The sequence below is a fragment of the Aptenodytes forsteri genome, unplaced genomic scaffold (genome assembly GCF_000699145.1).
Source record: "Aptenodytes forsteri isolate BGI_AS27 unplaced genomic scaffold, ASM69914v1 Scaffold171, whole genome shotgun sequence".
Taxonomy (NCBI): Eukaryota; Metazoa; Chordata; class Aves; order Sphenisciformes; family Spheniscidae; genus Aptenodytes; species Aptenodytes forsteri.
In genome coordinates, this window is record NW_008794211.1 from 4,074,449 (window position 1) to 4,093,540 (window position 19,092).

At 39.4% G+C, this 19,092-nt stretch overlaps 2 protein-coding genes across 6 annotated transcripts in view; one reads left to right on the top strand and one right to left on the bottom strand.

The window, feature by feature from the left end:
- The window catches only part of RTN4IP1 (reticulon 4 interacting protein 1), a 42,104-nt gene extending 23,018 nt beyond the window's left edge, over positions 1-19,086 (bottom strand). For 3 of the 5 annotated variants that reach the window (XM_019473610.1, XM_019473609.1, XM_009285097.2), the window contains exons 1-8: positions 18,897-19,086; positions 17,114-17,265; positions 16,245-16,313; positions 15,876-16,000; positions 10,834-10,882; positions 9,136-9,272; positions 6,788-6,971; positions 5,353-5,445 (exon numbers count right to left, since the gene is read on the bottom strand). In XM_019473610.1, coding sequence (XP_019329155.1) covers positions 5,353-5,445; positions 6,788-6,971; positions 9,136-9,272; positions 10,834-10,882; positions 15,876-16,000; positions 16,245-16,313; positions 17,114-17,265; positions 18,897-19,044 — 957 coding nt within the window. In that variant the 5' untranslated portion in view covers positions 19,045-19,086. Of the gene's footprint in view, positions 1-4,384; positions 4,690-5,352; positions 5,446-6,787; positions 6,972-9,135; positions 9,273-10,833; positions 10,883-15,875; positions 16,001-16,244; positions 16,314-17,113; positions 17,266-18,896 lie in introns of those variants that run through there. The other 2 variants (XM_019473611.1, XM_019473614.1) reach the window with 2 other exon arrangements.
- Positions 19,043-19,092, top strand: part of QRSL1 (glutaminyl-tRNA synthase (glutamine-hydrolyzing)-like 1) — a 15,339-nt gene continuing 15,289 nt past the window's right edge. The window contains exon 1 of the mRNA XM_009285200.1: positions 19,043-19,066. Within this exon, the coding sequence (XP_009283475.1) occupies positions 19,043-19,066 (24 nt within the window). The remainder of the gene's footprint in view (positions 19,067-19,092) is intronic.

Genomic DNA, 19,092 nt, shown 5'->3' on the forward strand with positions numbered 1-19,092 from the left:
ACGCCACTCGTCACCAATCTCCATCTGGACATTGAGCCATTGACCACTACCCTCTAGATGCGACCATCCAACCAATTCCTTATCCACCGAACAGTCCATCCATCAAATCCATCTCTCTCCAACAAACTTTAGTACAGTTATATATATATGTATGAGTGTATATATATTTATATATGAAAGCATATTATATATTATATACATATTAGAAGAATAGTCCTGATGCATGGGAGATGCATGACCTGCATCTCCCCAGGTCTCAGGAAATTAAACTCACAACAGACAAGAACTGTCTTGTTGACCCCACATTTCACTGCCGTGCCGGACATAATTCCCTCCTACACTAGGGGACTAGAGCTCAGAACACTAGGACTGACTTTCTACAGAATATGCATTTGCACCAGGCTGAGGCCACACATTTGATTAAATACCTGGTATATGACGAAATTTTTCCAGACTTCATTGTGGTTTATGTGAATTTACATATTCAGACCCTATCCCTCCACAGTATGCAAAATTTCTATTAGCCTTCTTCACAGACAGCACTTTTCATAAAGAGCATAAGCAAGCTACCACGTCCTGGACAAAGAGGAGCAGATGTGTTTTAATAGAAATCACAGTGGTTTTTTTGGTGGCCATGGCAAAATGCAGATAGACGTTCCTTTTAGAAGAGAAAGGACTGAACAGAGCTTTCGGCAACCTCTCCTTGATCAGCATTCTCTGGGCTCTAGCCAACCAACCTGGCAAGCAAAAGCACTGCAATAAGAAAACACAAAATTTAAAAAAAAAAAAAAAAAGTGCAAGCTTTGCAATTTAGCATGGAGAAAGTTGATTGTCGGAATGAGTGTGAGTCAGTAAAGAGAGTGGGAAGAAGGACTGACCTCTAGTCAATTTAGACATTTAAGTACAGAATTGTATAGAGTCCTTTTTCAGATAGGGAAAGTAAAGCAGGCACCACCCAAGGGTGAGTCACCTCCAGTACCTTAAGATACCTTAGCACAGCCATCAAGACAAAGACTGGAATTACTGCAGAGAAGGCCGCATCTAGAGATGGCAGATTTGGAGAACGTTCAAGGACTCGATATGTTACATTAGCTGTTTTATATTCATACAGATGAGAGAAATCTACAACGACTGTGCAACAAGGGCCAAGGAAAAAGTTACTTGCAGAACTGTAACAAGACGAATTGGAAGCAAATCAATACACACGGGTTAGGATACAAAGTCAAGAAGCTGTGATAACCTATGCTTGCAGGAGGAATGTAAGCCATCTTAAATCATGGCCATCCAAACAACTCAAAACCCAAGTAATGTCAAAGCGGATGACCATATCCATTTGTGTTTACTTCCTGAATAGCAAAGACTAGTGATAGAAAACATCTGAATTCCACATTTTAACAGGGTGTTAAATCTTAGAGCAAATCACCAAAGGTAGATAAAGGGCATTAGCCCTCATTAGTAGATAGAGAAATTATGGAAGCAAAAGGTTATGTGATTTGTACAGCATTGCACAGGAAGACAGCAGCAGGGCCAAAGAACAGTCAGCATCCTGTCCTCCAAACTACAACAGCAGGTGCAAAGTCCAAAGCATCTAGTGTCTTCAGCAAAATGCATAATCAACACTTCACACAAATTACATTAATATAGGCATGCAATTGTTTTTCTTCTGTGTGCCTGTGCTGTAATATTTAACTAGAAAGCAAACAACGCCGAGAATGATCTATTAATTTCATGATTGGAGACTCTACCTGTCCTTTACCCTTCCTTCTGCAAAACCAACTTTTATCCATCAGCCCATGTGATGCAAGTCTGCTCTGAAGGAAGGAGTATTAAGCCACCAGAAATATTGCACATGCACATATGCACTGCATTTAAATAGCACTGAACTAAAATGAAAATTTCAAATTTCTGTAGGGCTGCATGTTAACTCACATCCTATCATGGTCCAGCAGGAACATACAACATACTTAGTGCTCCCCCTTACTACACTAAGGAGTCTTTTGAGCCTGCCTGTCTCCATCATGCTTTATAAAAGGCAAAGTAAGTGCTCAATTGCAAGTTAGAGGCTTTCTACAAACTTATGTAGTTATAAGAGCTTGGTATATTTTCACCAAGGACTAAATGGCACATCCTTAGAACAGAGGAAAAAGTTAAGCAAGCAGCAAAAACCAAGCCTGTCAATGTTAAATCCACAACACTGACCACAAATACACCAAACTAATTCCTAGCAAGCCTTTCAGTGACGATGCTGGCAGCAGAGACCGGTGATGATGCTTCAGTGAACAGTGTGCCAGCAGATCTGTGTCCTGAACTAAAGGCTCTGTTGATTTCGGTTGTCTTTAGATGAGAACCTTGTAATTCACCAGGAACATTCTGCCATGGAAAGAGATCCCCAGCTTCTGACACGCTCTTCATCAACTCATTTGGTGGAGCTGACGTTAAGCCAGTCCTTACTGGCTCGTAATTAACTGGCAGAGTTCAACCCACAACAGGGACTTCCCAGCAGTTTAGAAAGTAGCCAGTATCTCTAAAATTTGACAAGGAAGTACTTGATTTTCTCTGTGCCCACTGCTGTTGCAGCAGCCTCCCAGCCCCTCAGTCTCACAATAGTCTCTTTGCAAGATGTCCAGCCGCAAGGCAGAGAAAACAGCTCATAAACTGAAAATGGTTTTACAATCCCCAGAACTGAGCTGATGTGCAGGTAAATTACAAAGGGAAAATTATTCTCCTTCCCTGCACTACCGGCTCATCAAATCCTCTCCTTCTCCTTCCCATTAAAAAAGGCTGTTAAAAGAACTCCTCCTCATAGCTGACATTTTGCAAATCTCTATTCCTTGCTGCAAAGATCATCCGTGTGAAAACCAAGTATCTTTAAACAAAATGCCCTTTTTGCTTATTCTTCATCCACTGAAGGACTGAGAATCCTTTTGCTTTCCGAAAGGAAGATGATGAACTCATCAGAACTAAAAATCTGTGTTGGTGCAAAAAGACTAGAAGAAAAAACACTGACAAATCAGTATGATCTGTAACTGCTTCAGGGGTATGCTCTTCAAAGCTTCACTTACTGTAACATCATCTCTTTAAACCATTAGCTCTTTTTAATTTCCTTCATTTAAATCCCCCCTCATGATTTAGCTTCCCTGAAAAAAGCCTCTCATTTTCAGGAGCTCTCCAATTGCTCTCCTATTCATGCTTTGTACAATCTCAAAATTAAGATATCTGTAACAGAAAAGACAATTCACTGAAATTTCAAAATAACTAAATCTGCATTACTCAAAACTGTATTCACTCAAAACTAAGAAGTTCAACTACATGAGCTCTCCTTCCTGGCTTCTCCAAGTCTTCTTGCTACACTTTTATTGCTTTGTGGTTTGTTTTTTTTTAAATTCTCATTTATTCTCTCCTATTCAAACATAAACATTTCTTTTCACTTAGTTATGGGGAAATTATGGTACGCTTCCTCCAGTAATTCTCTCCTGCCTTTTTTCCATACACCTACTCTTCTGAATGGATGATCTGTCCATTTAAGAGAACTCTTGTGTCTAGACAACAAAGTTCATAGTCTTATTAACATCTGTCTAAATGGAACACATCTGGGTCTTCTAAAATACTGATGATAGCATGGGTGTTTACAACATTTTACAAAATAGAGTAAAATGCTGCTAGAATAATGACTATGCAGATAAACAATCTGACCTGGTTTTGCACAGAGAATAAAAGACCAAGCAAACATCTTTGTCCTCATGATCATCTTACAACAAAAAGTACATCAGGACATTCATATATGTATGACATACATTTTAAACGGCATTACAATTCACCTGTCCAGATTATTAGGCAGAGAACACCGATTAAGCCCTATCGCTATTGCATAAACAGGTGTTTCCCAAGAGGCTTCATGGGCATATTCTGCATTTGTTTTGCATACAAGGTAGGAGCAGAACACAAAACAAGTTGTGACTGTCTAAGAATCAGGACAAATGGTATGAACAAAGACAAGGGCATTTCTGTTTCTTAGACAATTATAATTTAGTAGTGTGACTGGATGCAATCACAGGATGAGGAGCATCTTCTAGGGTTTCTTTCTTGACCATGGGATAATGCCTACAGCACTGGCCATAATGCAAAGCAGAGCAGTGCAAAGCTGTACCCAGGAACACACTTCACCACAGCTTATTTGCTGCTGCAGCCTCTGTTCATGAGTAGGTAACTTTTTAGGAAACACAGACTTTCCACTGGCTGCGTCAGCAGCGCACTGGTCATGACAGAGGAGTAAGAGTGGCTGAATTCAGGAAGATTTTTATTCTGATCAGCAGCACTGAGGCCTTTAGTACAACAGCAATTTATTTACTCTTCTCCAAACTCCGGAACATAATGCATAGCGGAAAAGGAGATCAACACTCAGACTTTGAGAGATCTAAATTTTACTAATATGCACAAATTTTGAGCACAAGATGGCCTGACAGTTCACATACTGGAATTGCCAGCTGTCATGGCAGACTCTGCTTCCTCTTCTGCTTAGGTACCACATAGAAAGATTAACAGCAGTTGTCCATATTCTCTACGCTGCGACTTTTGGCAACATGAAATTATCCAAGAGAGGATGCTGCCAGGACCTAGAGCACCACACAGTCCAATAAACAGGCAATCAACTGCTCACTCTCACACACATTTTGTAACAAGCTCGTAAACCTGAAAAGATCAGAAAAGCAGTAATCTATCTGCCGCTTCATGCCTCTCCCCCAAGTCCACTAAGAGATTCCCTGAAAGCTTAGGAACGCTCACAATATTCCAAGTCACTGTGCTGAATTAGCACAAACATTATACTCTGAAGCACTGAAATAATGAAACACAAGATTCTTGTCACCACTCTGCCAACGCAGATCGTCTATGACCTGCAATAACCTGAGTATTCTAGTTCTGTGCACATTATGGGCAGGACTCCTGGATCATCCAGGCTAGGCAATTTTGCATATGCAGATACACACGGTCACATTCATTCTGACCAAATGAGGCCTCTTAAAACATCGTTTTCAACACCAGAGTTCATGCTAAATGATTCCCACTGGCAAAAATAAACAATTGCTGGACATTCTTTCCTCATAACTTAGTAAGCTTTGTGTTTTTAAAAACAGGTAGGGTGGAGACGGAGAAGGCAGAACAGTCTTAAGGATTACAAACTCTTAAATTCCATACAAAAGGCAGCAGTTAGAAACTGGAGCAAGTCAATTCTTAACTAGTTTTCCTCACTGTGACTCTCATAACATTTTATTCCCTAATTGTGAACTACACCATTTTTAAGTCAAAGCAGCACCTCTTTCAGCACAAACAGCCAAATAACTGTTACTGACATACCTTTCCAGAATCAACTAGTTCTGCTATTTCATCCAAACTTGGGCCACTTGGCACAAAAAATGCCCACCGATAATGGACTCCTTTAAAGAGATGCTGCAAGAAAGATCACAAATATATTTAAAAAATCATGAGAGCAAACTGAAATGGGAACTACAATTGATGACAGAAGCACTAGAGAAGTAACTTAAGGAAAAGACATGGAAATTATATGCTAGTGTCCGAAAAAAATGTCACCTAAGCATGTGGATTAAATGTACAGACAGGGATGTTGTATTACCACAATAGGATCAGGGTGAATTTTGTGTCCAATTGCACAAGTCAGCTAGTTGAGAAAAACAACCACCTTGTCTCTGCAGCTAGAAACAGCATTATTTGTTACGTAACAGAGAAACGGTGCTATATGTTTATACACATTCACAAAGGGGGTGAAATAAACCCAGCGATGTGACATTTAGAACCTTCCACCTCAGTGTCAGTGATTAAATTTTCCACCATCACATCTGCCAAAGTCATCACCGTCCAATGACGGATGGCAGCTCACATGAAAAGCATTTTGGGAAGATCTCACGAGCACAGGTCAAGAGCACCTCCTCTGAGTAAGTCACAATAGGAATAAGAGGGCCAGATGATTTTTAATACATGGCATACAACGCTCCTCATCACGGAAACATGCACACTGAGAAAAAAATACTGCATGATTTCTTCCTAGCCTTTTCATCTTGTTTTTGAGCTTTCCTTTGAAAGTATCGGTGCAGGACTTCGAATCTCATTCAACCATGCCATCATAGGAATACCATGGCAACTGCTTGAAAAGCATTCATTTGGAGAGCAAATACACATGTTGAGGGAAGAAAGAGAAAAGTTCTAAAAAGCCTCACTGATCTAGCCACTGGCTGAACGTTTTAAGACCCACTTACGAAAACTAGAAAAATCAGTATCACCATCCAGACACACGAACATGAAAGAGATGAAAGGCTTTCTAGCCACCCTCAACCACTTTTATTACTCTCTGGTGCTGGAATAGGATGAAGAGAATCAGTCATGGAACAATGTTTTGAGAGAAAGCCTGACCAGCCTAAAGCAAGTAGCAAAATTACCCTCACTTCAATGAGGCAGGGATTTGCTCTGTTTACTATGAAACACTAGCTGTCAGCAGGACTCGCTAGGGAGGCCATATGGAAAAGGCCACAATGAAAAGCACAGTAAGGCATCAAAACTTCAAAGCACCTCAAACTACCACATACACCAATCAGCACCACCCCAACACATTTTTTTTCAGTGCGAGAAAGAAGGAAAGAATAAAAATGCATCTGAAGTATACTTAATGATATATGAGGAAAATAAGACAGATGAGCCACATGACTAGCATCCAAGCCACAAAGCAAGCCACTAGAGTACTACGTAATATTGAAGTATATAGGATTCTGTCAAATACCTTTACAGTTTTGGAACCAACGGTGACTCCTGTTTGTAACATGCCATCAGCCACTCCAAGTTTGTCCATATTGATCAAGAAAGGTGTCACTAAGGTAACGTATGTTGCTCCTGACCATTTCTTCAGGAGATCTAGAGCCCACTTCTCAGTGGATCCACCAACATTATCTAGGATGAAATCAAATCTGCAGACATGTAAAGAACAGGTTTACAATCATGATACGGGGAATATAATTTTGTCATAATTAAGCCAATTCACATCAGAAATTGGCCGTAGTTTACATTTTTACGTATCACTGCAATGCATTAAAACAACTGCCTGCACAACAGTAGCGAGAAAGTCCCCCGACTTCAGCTAAATCCCAGCTTTACTGTCCAACGGGAGTTAAATTTACAGGTTATTGCCCATTCACTGCACAGCAGACACAGGCTATCTAGATAACTTAAACGGCTCTTAAACTCCAAAAAGTAGACTCTTAGATGCACAACTACATTCTCTATTTGCCTAAAGCCTTCTAGAGCTCTATCCCTTCAGCCCTCCCGCTGAGACTACTGGAACAGTCTCGAGGTCTGGTCCTAGCATTGAACAATATGCTATGTGCATGTAAAAACTAGTCTGGACTCACGCCCTGACTAGGAACATCTGTATATGCTGTGCTCATGTGAAAGTTGGTTCCAGTGGCCAAAGTTACATGAACAAATTACTCTACTAACCCTTATCTCCTCACATCTTTTTTTTGACCCAATTCTCAGCTTCACTTCTAGAAGTCCTTTTTGACCTCCCTATTTGTTTTGGGACCACTTTACCTTTACTGACAGTTCTTTTCTTCGAATTCACCTATTCAATGTAGAACCTAACAATGGAAAGGCTCTAAAACCTTCCCCCCATGGAATGGGTATGTGCAGCCTCTGGCAACAAGCCACAGTTTCAGCGTTCCTTCTCACAATCCCAGCATGTGAGTCTGTAAAGGCTGAATAGGGCAACAGGGAGCTATGCACCTATTCTGTTAGATGCACAGCTCATTCTCATCTGTAAATTTCCAGCAATCTCCAGATTGCAATAGATATGTATACACACATACATCAAATCTAAATAAACTACAAATAAGAGGGAAAACACTTTACGCAAATTAAACAGAAAAGTTCTTATCTCTGGAAAGACAGTCTTCCTGCCTGTCTTCCAAGGATGTGAATTCATGTCACAGTTCAGTCAACCTAACAGTTAGCTGCCAACAAGAGAAATTAAAATAATGAAAACTAATGCTCCAGGAAAAACTAGCTCACCATGGAGTCTGAAGAGTCAGTACAACTGAAAAGAGGAGGGAAGTAGGACCATCCCCCTCAGTACACCTGACTGATTGGCTTAGCTATATCATAAAACTGCACCCTAAGACAGTGCTGTCGATAGCTCCTAAAAAGGGTCACTTGCTAGCATGGGTGTTTAGCACTTAAGATGTTGAATTGCACAAAGGCAAATTTAGCACTGCTTGCAAACTGCAAAGTTAGTTGCTGCACATCCTCCCCATACAGACAGTGCCAGTACCCTCACAGTTGACCTCAGGCCTGCTGACAATCACACGTGTCAAAGGGCACATGCCTTCTTAGCAGTTATCAGTAAGATTCCTTCATAGATTGAACAGCTCCTATTTCCCCTCCCAGAAAGTTAACTCAATCTAGCTAAAAAGAGCAGTGTAAATACCATACTCAAATACAAGTCACAGTAGACTAAGTTTAAACAGATGGAAAGATTACAAAAGCAAAAAAGACTTCAGTTCCAGAGAAAGCCCCCAAGCTAATTTAAACAAAACTGCTTTGACAAGATAAGTGTGATTGTTTATCAGAGGCAGCCCTACCCAACATTACAGAAGAGAAATTAACTCCCAGCTCACTTGCACAGTGGCTAAAGACCTTCAGGCAAGTCACTTAACTGCTTCATGATGTAGTTTTTCCCTCTAGAAGATCAATTTTACCATTTACTAACCTCACACAGGATTCCTGAGACTTACTTTAATTTATTCATGCTTTGTAAATGCTCTGAGATCCTTGGATGGAAGCTGACAAAACTGTTCAAATCACAGTCATTGAAGAGAAGCATGTGAAAGTGAGCTTGCCTCCACAAGCCCAATTAACTGGCTTAGCCTTACAATAAAATCTGTGCCTGGGATACTCACTTGGCAAACTGCATTCAAAAAGGGCTGGGATGAATTTGCTTTACAAAGTAATGCTTTAGAAATGAGGAAAAAACCAAAAAAAAGAGGGAGTTCTGATAGACTGGAGTCAAGCAATCAAAAGGCAGAACATCTGACCACCAGCTCCTTCATCTCAGTATTAAGCAACACAAACACGTACAAGGGTAATGTTTTAAGTTGCTCTTCCAGATTTCCAGATTTGTAATCAATCACATCATCCGCTCCAAGCTTTTTCATCAGTGTGCTGGCATCATGAGAACAAACTGCTGTCACGTGAGCACCCCAGGCCTTCACTAGCTAAAAACAAGTATAAAAAAAAAGAAGTCCAAAGTTTAAAATTTAGTGAAACATTGAGAACAACTTAAAAAGCCAAAATCTCATTAAATTTATATAATAAATGAGCACCTTTAGTAGGGAGTGGGGAGACTGTGTTCCAACACAGGATAACTTGTCACACAGCCCACAGACAAACAACAGTTAGAATTTATCAATATTTAAGTAGGTTTTGGGGAGGGAGGAGTTGGTGTGGAGGAAGGAGGGTGGGTTTATAATGCCACTTACAGATATCAGGTCCCAGGATAAATGAGGCTTCAAATAAAATACTCAGTTTGCCATCTGAATCTGTCAGCTAAATGTATACCAAGAGGTATTTTGCAAGTTACCAATCTACAAAACTGTCACCAGATCAACCATTAAATATTTTTAAATATTTAAAATTAAAATATTTTATATTCCTACCTGCTCATTAAGTATTTCATATATCTATCTCACTGTAAATAGCTTAAATATTAATAACGAGAAAAAGAAGGAAGTCATCTCTGATTTACCACAGGGAGTATGTCAGGATATCTTCTACTCCAAAAGCTATAGCAAAGTAAAGGATTTTTGCTAGTTATTTATCTCTTTTGTAATCTCGTTTTTCATTCACAGTAATCTTTTTTACATTTATTCCGGATTAATTAATGTAGTTTACTCAGGATTAATCAGGTAGAAATCGCAAGTAGTCAGTGGCCGGTCAGCCTTTCGTACTGATCTAATTTAGCCACCTGCTTTATCATGGATCAGGCAAATAGCATACCACTAAAAAATCTCCTGTAAGGCTCTTTAAAACCGCTATGTTTATGGTCTAGTAACATGGAACGCAGTGATGCAACCACCTAACTTCTATATTTTTTTCATATTCTCAAGAGAAAGATGTTTCAGCATGAGATGACACCGATTAGAATCAAAATCCCCAAATTAAATGAGCACATGAAAAGAGGATGTCCCACAATTAATGGATCAATAAAAGAGCATGTTGACTCTCCAAGGTTTAGAGCTACTGGAATGAAGACAGACAAAAGGGCAGCAGAGCAAAACAGTGAGGGAAAGGTAATCCAAGCCACTGTGCTTTACGTACACCGCACATAAAAGCCTGGTGCCTCTCATATCATTTGACCACCTACAACAGTTATGGAGGACGCTACATTCTCCATCAGTTTTTCTACTCATGCACCAAGTTCTTTTCATATTTCTGGAGCATAGCTGACTGAGAGAAAATGACAACAGGCTACATATTTCAAGTTTCACCAATTAGAGACTTCCTGCACCCAAACTGTGAAATGCGATCTTTACCTACCTACACTCACAACTCCTTTCTTTGAAAGCCCCTGCTTCCTACTTTAAATAATACAACGTAACAAATGGAAAGCAATAAATCTGAAAATATTTCACTTTCGGAAATATCGATCAGATTGATCAGACAGATCGATCAGTAGCTTGCTATTTCACTATTCCTTCCCTCAATTCCCTTCCGTTAATTTTTTTTTTCATATTGAATAGTTTCAAGATGCATCCTGGGTGTGCTGATTTATATTACCTGTACAGCAAATGTACCAACTCCTCCTGAAGCTCCTAATATTAATACTCTGTAAAAGAAAATTAAAATATATTAAATAGTTCTTTAATAAAGTCTATAGTAACTATGTATTCTAATGCTTCTCATACATCTCTGACACCAAATTATTTTAAGCAAAAGATTGTATTTGTCATTCAATGTTACTTAGTGGTTAACTCTTCAGACAGCAGCAATGTGACTTAACATTGCTGACCATGTTTCCTGCGCCAAGAGCATTATCTCAGCACAGCCAAAGAGAGTCCCTCATATGTGCTTTCCACTAAAACCAGGCAGTGGAGCTGTCAGGCAGTAACATTTATCATGCAAAAGCCCTGTCCCTGTCCTCACTTTCCTAAACATAATTGCTTAGTTTGGGACAAAATCAGTTAAGAACCTTTCTGTCTCCCAGACTCCACTGTTGTATCTCCTAAAGAAAAAAATCTGATTCACAAATTGGTGTTACCTAAGAGAAAAAGTGGTTTAGCATCACATTATTTAGGGAGACTGGGAACTTCAGAATATATGGAACATAATTTTCCCATATTGCATAATATTTGTCTAAAAGAAAGACAAAAATCCAATGAAGTAGCCTGACCATAAACAAGTTTAAGTTCTATTAACTTATGTGCCTTTTTCTTTAGAAAAAGGGCAGTAGAAATTTTCTAGTTCAGTACATCTCAACAAGACCCTGTAAATGCCAGGTTGTGGAAACTGGCACACAAGCAAGAAAATGAAAGAGTACATTACCAAATTACTAGCAAGTGAGAGTTCATTTTAACTGAACACACTACCCTAAATTTCATAAAAATGAATGCAAGTTTAGTGGTGCGAGAACTTTACTGCTAGCAGCCTAATCACTGCTCAAAAATTTCATACGGATATTTTATTAAATAACTAAACTTCAGAAAGGGAATTAGTAAGAAAGCCTTGCTGCAGAAGCTACAAACAGTGCTTGGACTTTGGACCCATTTGCTAATTCTAGGACAAAAGGAATATCCAAGATGAAGTCTTGGCATGGGACCGAGGAACATCATGTTTCTCAGAGCTTCTGTTTGCCAGAAAAATTTTCAGTATCTCCAGAAGCTGGTGGTGTTCCCATTTTAAATCTCACTGTGCTAGATGTTTGCTTTTTACACTGCAAAATTGTACTATACAATCTGGAGTCTCAGTTTACAAAAATCCTTTTTAGTAACCTAAGAGACTTGGCTTTGGTCACAGTATCCATTTTAAAATGTTTCCTCTTTTGTAACTGATCAGATTCTATTCCCTCCTATTTCTCCGATCCAAGCTGCAAAATTCAGATTACGAATTTGAAACCACAATGCCTGCAGCTTTTAAATCTGCCAAAAAGTACTTATCCTCAGAACCATGCTTCTAATGACAGATGCCTGAAGCAACATTCATATTTAGATTTTACTATACTTGAAAAGGCTCAGGGATGCTACACACAAGATACTCGGTTTAGCCCATCTTTACCCTTACAAAGGACAGTCACAATTAAATCCTTTCAAAAAAACCTCATCAAACTGCCTTTCCAATTTTACTCCTTGCTTAAAGGGCATCTCTTCTACTACAAACTTTGGAGAAAGCTGGCATTTTAAAATGTACATTTTGCTCAAGGATTTAGGTAACATTTTCAGTTTTGGGGAGCTGCTTGGCTAGGACTTTATTTTCCCCTTCAATAAAAGCCCTTGAGATTCTTCAGGTAGAAATACTTTCCCAATTTGGTTACTGAAGGACCACAGACGGTGGAAAGTGCCAAAGCAGGCACAGCTTTGTTTGCATTGCCTAGGGAAAACACAGCCAGGAGAAAACATACCAGAGAAACTACCTGTTTCACTGCAAAGGTGAGCTCAGGAGTAAACTAACACATAAGCATGTGCACAAGGGAACAAACTAACGAATTATTTGACCTGAACAGAGATCCAAGAGGACCAATTCTCTGAAAAGAACAAACCACACGTTCATACCCCAGGCTTTGCTCCCTTCTGACAGAGGCACGTAATTCAAGCCAGTATTTAGCAAGCCCCATATGAGGCTCGAGCAGTTCAAATGATCAGAGTCAGCAGACCTCTCCATGGGATTTCAGAGTTTAGCCCTTCTCCCTAGGCCCTGCTTGGAACTACGGTGTGGTCAAAAACTAGCATCAGAGAGCCAGGACCTGTTTCAGCTGTGTCCCCTCCGCCAGAAGACACAGGGGGTAGGGAGTGGTACAGATCAAGGACTAACATTTTCTCCAGATTATAAACAACTAACAATTTTCAGTGACTCAGATACATGCCAAATAAAAAATATTTATTGAATAAATATATCAATTTTATATATATATAAAAAACTAAACTCCATTTGATTATGCCAACAAAATGTCCCTACGAGATTCATTCCTGTATCAAGAAGCATTTACCCTATCAAGAAGTTTTACAACCTACACTCACTTCGTACTTCTCAACAGATAAAATGATGAAATAACACACAGACTTTGAAAAAAATATTTTCTTGGGTTATTCTATCATTCAAATGTTCATTGTAACAATATAAACCAGGAGTGTACATTTAATAGCTTACAGTAGCAGAATCCAGCGTCTCTCCCCAGCATACTTAAATGTATAAAATATTGACTCTGTATTTATGTAAAAGACTTTCACTTAATATTAACGTAAATGTTTTCAAGAACTTCTCAGATTGTCAGGTTTGTTTTTATCATGCTTTTTGTGAATACAGCAAGCAAGATATTTAACAGCTACTGTTGAACAAGCATATCCCCTTTCTACTGAAACAGGACACCAGCACATATGAGAAGCTCTCCAGGTATTATCCACAGAGAACTTCAAAACAATAAAGTCATTCTGAACATTTTGGACAACAAGAACACATTTAGCTTGTGCAAGAATACTGACATAAGTTACAGTGGTATAGGATAAAAGTTATGGAGAAATTACTGGAGTTATAGTGAAGCAGGGGACATCACGAACAGTATGAGCACACTTCAGGTAACTTGTAAAAACAAAATTTGTGAAAGTGTGTGCAGAGGCAGCAGATACTCCTGTCAGATCAACATACAGTCAGATGTTGGACTGTCAGCAAGTATTTGATTAGCCCACCCTTCCACCTTAAAGAGGCAAAGAAAACAATACACACCAATAGAAAAATCTCGCTGTTTCTAAGGTGTCTTAACACTGCAATAAAGTATCAGTGAAGTAGCTTTCATCAAGGAATACAGCTGCTCTTTCAAAATAAGACACACTCTGGTGTGTATATACACCCTTCTACATAGCTATTTACATATACCTACAGGAGACAAAAAGACCAACATAAAATCACATGCGTAAGTAACTTCTTACCAAACATTAAATTATTTCAAGAAATTAAGAAACATTATGTAAATTCTTGTCTTTTGAAATTATGGCCTTGCGAGAGTAATGTAAAGTTCATGGAATATATTTTTGCACAGCCCCTTCAATGCATTTTATGTATTTTCCTACAAGAAATTTTTCAGGGGAAAAAAGCTACCATCACGTAAGTCATTCTCTGCTGTTTTTACAATTCAAAACTTCTAGATGGGAAACATCATAATTTTGTAAGTATATGTCCTGGTTTCGGCTGGGATAGACAGTACATTACAATGTTTTTTGCTGACAGAGTAATTAAATATTTACTGGGAACATAAAAGTAAATGTTTAATGTAAAGACACGATATAAATGCGGTTTGAATTTCACTTTTAACAATCTAAACACTTACCTGAAGATTGGAAAGATACTTTAAACAAGGCTAGCCTATCAACATATCTTTAAGTTAATTCCACTTACATGTGAAAGTTAAGATAATAAAAAAGTCTAAATACTGAAAAATAAAAAGGAAGGCAACGTATGTAGAATTTTATCACTAGCTGGAAGTTAATTTCAATGAAGTCTCTTTGAAATTGCTTTAAATTTTGCAATTTCATTTTCTCAAAACATTGTTTATCGTTAGAACAAACAATTACTTGATATTTTCATGATGACATTTACCGTGCCATATGAACAACGACTCAATCAATTATCTTCTAAAGATGTGGGTGAAGAATTTCAATAAATCTAATGTCCTTTGCAATGTGTTGCATTACAACAGTTAACACCCAAGATAAGAGGAGGTCAAGCATCTAGAGTCCTACCGCCCAATAATTACTTTATGACCTACATTTTTGGTGCAGCACAGTAATTTTAATGATTCTTTTTCAATTCCAGTATTTTTACTTTTGCCCTTCTTTCCATTCTGAACATTTTGCTATCTATTTACACAAACATCCAAAGGCCAACGTAACTGCAAATTTCAATTATCAGGAGAAAAATAGTATCTGCTCCAATCTTTCAATGCATTTGTCCTCTTCTGTCCTCCATCTGCCATTGTCAGATTAACAGGCTGATAAACAAAGCCAATTTTTCTATTTCATTTGGCTGCTCGTCCTGCACGTTTTCCTCTTCTCTTCTGCATGCCTGACCTCATCAAAGTTCTAGCCTACAGGTCAAATGAGACCCAGTCACCTGCTCATTTTTTCCTAAAAAGCTGGAAAACCAGTCTGTTCCAAATGGCCCACGCATGCAGGAACTGAGTGAACCACACCTATGTGGTTGAGGGGGCTTTTTGTGAGTTGCCAAAATAACTCAGAGAGAGGATATTACATTTGGATAGCTGTCCTAGCAGGCAGAAAGGCAAAGTCCCTATGGATTCCTAGAAATACCATCTTCAAATTCTCTACATAGTCCTACACATTAGATATACAATGGACTACCTCTATATAGTCACTATACAGAGGAAGCAAGTGGCAAGTGACCAGGTACACTTCAGTTAGGGTCCTCATCTGAGTCTCCCTCTAAAGAAGCCTCTCTCTCAGCAGTTGTGTAGACTGAACCTAGCATCTTCAGGCCAGCTGGTCTTTGTGAATGTCATGGTATAAGAGTCTTCATTACTGTTGGACAAGTCTTAGAAGCAGCTAATCAGTATAAAAATGAAACACTAAGTTTTAGCACCAGAACTATTTACTTACCTTTTCCCACTACAATTACTTCGGTTCAGTCCTCCAACTTGGTTAACTGCAGACCAGGCTGTGAGACCTACATATGGTAAGGAGGCAGCTTCTGTGTGACTGAGACACTTTGGCTTAAAAGACACCTGAAATAAATCAATCGTATCTAAGTCACACAGCAGATCCTACGTGACACTGAAATACTTAAACAAGCTTTACTGAATTGCAGATTGTGTATTCCACATTTTCAACTATCTTCATAATTAGCTGGAGTCTAAATCAATCCAAGCACCAAGAAATGGACAGTTACTTAGCCACCAAAGAAAAAAAAAAATGCCAGTCTTTACAATTTGGGGGTTTTGTCTGTTGGCCACATTTTTGAAGGTTTACCTCGTTTCCACTAGCTACCACAAACTCTGACAGAGTACCCTGTTTCCACGGAGGAATTGCTGCCCACACCTAAAACCAAACAGAAAACAACCATCAATTTTTGTGACTTTGCACATGATTGTACCTACACAGCAGTTTTCTTCATTAAAGAAATCTTTTTTCCAATTTGCAGAATGTCTTCACTGTTTCTTATCAGAAACCAGTTTAGCTTACTCTTTACACAAAAAAAAAAATCACAAGACTGACTAAATTAAGGACTGCAGAGCTATGTAAATAGATTGTACCATACTGTGCATGAGACATAATTTTCCAAAAAACGCAAACTACTTCCATGCCAGGAAAGCCCAGACTGGAGGGGATGGGGCAGGGAGGAATCAGAATTTGCTATACTAAAACTGCTGAAATGTGAACAACTGGTGAAGATGAAAGCAAACAATACCAGTATTTATGTGGGGACTCACGAAGTCGTTCTTGCGTTATGCCAGAGTTCCTATCCTAAGTAAGTTACTCAAGAAAAAAACCAACTAATCCTTTCCTATTAGAATTCTATCTTCAGTCAAAAATGAAGCAGCGTCTTGAGTGTGCACTTATAAATAAATATAATTCTTCTCATTACCACTGAAATGGACCAAAAATTAAAAAACAGAAGGGAAATTAACTTGCAGAAGCAAGTCTGCGAAAGACCATGTTTTTCAGAGGAAAAAAAGTAGGGAAGAAAGCATTCTAGGAATTTACTGCTAGATAGTCCTCATTCAGAGTGCAACAACATAAAAAAAAATTTCCTAAGTGGAAGAAGAAAGCTGAACATCTCATAGTATATTTTATATTTTAACTATACATTTTAGAAAAAGAGAGATTGGTGGTGTCACCTCATCTCCAGGTTTGAAATAAGACACACTCAGTCCACATTCCATAACAACACCAGAGACATCTCGACCAAGTGTTAGTGGAAATTCAGCGTCCGCGCTTTTGAGTTTCAGTGGATCCCGCTTCATATTTAATGCAGTTGCACCATAACCACCTGCAAAATATGAAATTAACCATGACATACTGTACTGAGTTTTCATTTATTAACTGAACAATTCCAGTTAGAAAGGACTGTCTGTACCTAACGTGTCTCATTTCTGTTGTAACTTCAGCATGCAAAAAAACTGCAATATTTTATACTTTTACAGATTTTACAAAAAAAGAGCAAATCTCAGTTCTGGCTTTTTTTGCCCATGAAATGGCCCTCCGTTATAAAAATATTTACTATGTGATAACACTGCCAGAAATTCTAAGAAGTCTGCTAGAAACGCTCCATTTTCCAACAGTGTCATGTAGCTAGGAATCCAAAAGAACTCCAAGCTTTCCATTTGCCTTTTCAAATTAAGTACTGTAAACAAAGCACTATGAAAATAATTGTAAAAATTACTAAGGCACATATCCTAAGATGAGTAACCTGAACTTCTGTTCAGTAAGCAATAGCTAAATGCTGCGAATTACCCATCTAGTAACTCTGCTCAGCCTAAAAAAGTCTGCATTCGGGCATGTATGCCCTTTCAAGTGTTTGGAGAAGTCTGCCTAGGTACCCCATTATGCTAGAAAGTGGTTTTATACTGAAAAGAAAAGAAACAGACACAAAAACAGGCACCTTGAAAGCAGGATGAAAATGTAGTTTCTTCGACATACTTTTATACTGACTCAAAATACTAGTAGCAGCCTTGCAGTTCAAGTGGGTCACTCAACTGGAATCCTCAGAGAGCAAATGTCCCATAATCAAACTTACAATTATATACAAAGATTTTTTTAAATTAATTTATCAGAGACCCAAGACACACATTACAGCTCTGTCGGTAGGCTTCCTGCAGGTATCTCTGCATGCACTCCTGAATCTGATTTGATATGCAAATCACTTCTCAACATGAAATACAAGGTCTTCTACTACTGCAACTTCCTTCTTGTATTTCGAACCTTGAAATCGAGGAAAAATCTGATTAAATGGGTCAAATACAAAGAGTTAGTCAGTCAAAGATGTAGATTTATTGGGCCAGCAGGTACTCAGATGCCAATTCAGAAGGGGCACGACAACGAACAAGATGGTTTGGATTAGCTCGCACGTGCTGACTTCGCAGTAACTTTGACCTTCAGCCCCGTTCACCTCAAAGAGATGGGAAAATCCAGTACCTCTCAGGGGGAATGCTGCTTCTTGGGAGGACTAGTCTCTTGATCAAGAGAGTGCCAACACCCAGATGGTGGGGACAGGGGAGAAGGCCAGGAAAAAAAACCCCACCGTGGTTATGCTACTAACAAAAGGAAGCTGACTTGTGAGTTGCATGCCTGCAGAAGACAGCAATTAGTCACTTAGATTAAAAGCTTACCCCCCCCAACACACACACTCTTGTCTTCAGAAAAGCAATGGCTTTTTGTATCGTTCTTCCTAAGAACTTGAAAAAAATAAGTTTCAAAGAGGCGGGGGGGGGGCTGGGCGGGGGCGGCACCCGCTTCGTGGGGGGCGTTTTACACTGCCGCGCGAGACAGGTGACTACCAGGGCAGACCGGTGACAACGTCTGTAGGATTTTGGACGCCGGGGGACGTGCGGAAGCCTCAATCGAAGCACACCCCCTACCATCACGCCAGCCTGGCCCCGGCCGCTCGGGCCCGGCACTTACTTCTCATGCTGAGGTCGATGGGGTTCAGGCTCGCGGCATGAACTTTAATGATGACCTCGTTCGGGAAGTGTATGATGGGGAACACCATGTCCCTGGTGAAGCGCAGCACGTCGTTGCGGCCGTACCGGTCTATGACCCAGGAAGGCATGGCGGACCGCGCCCGCGGAGAGGCGCGGAGGCCGCGGACCGGCGGCTG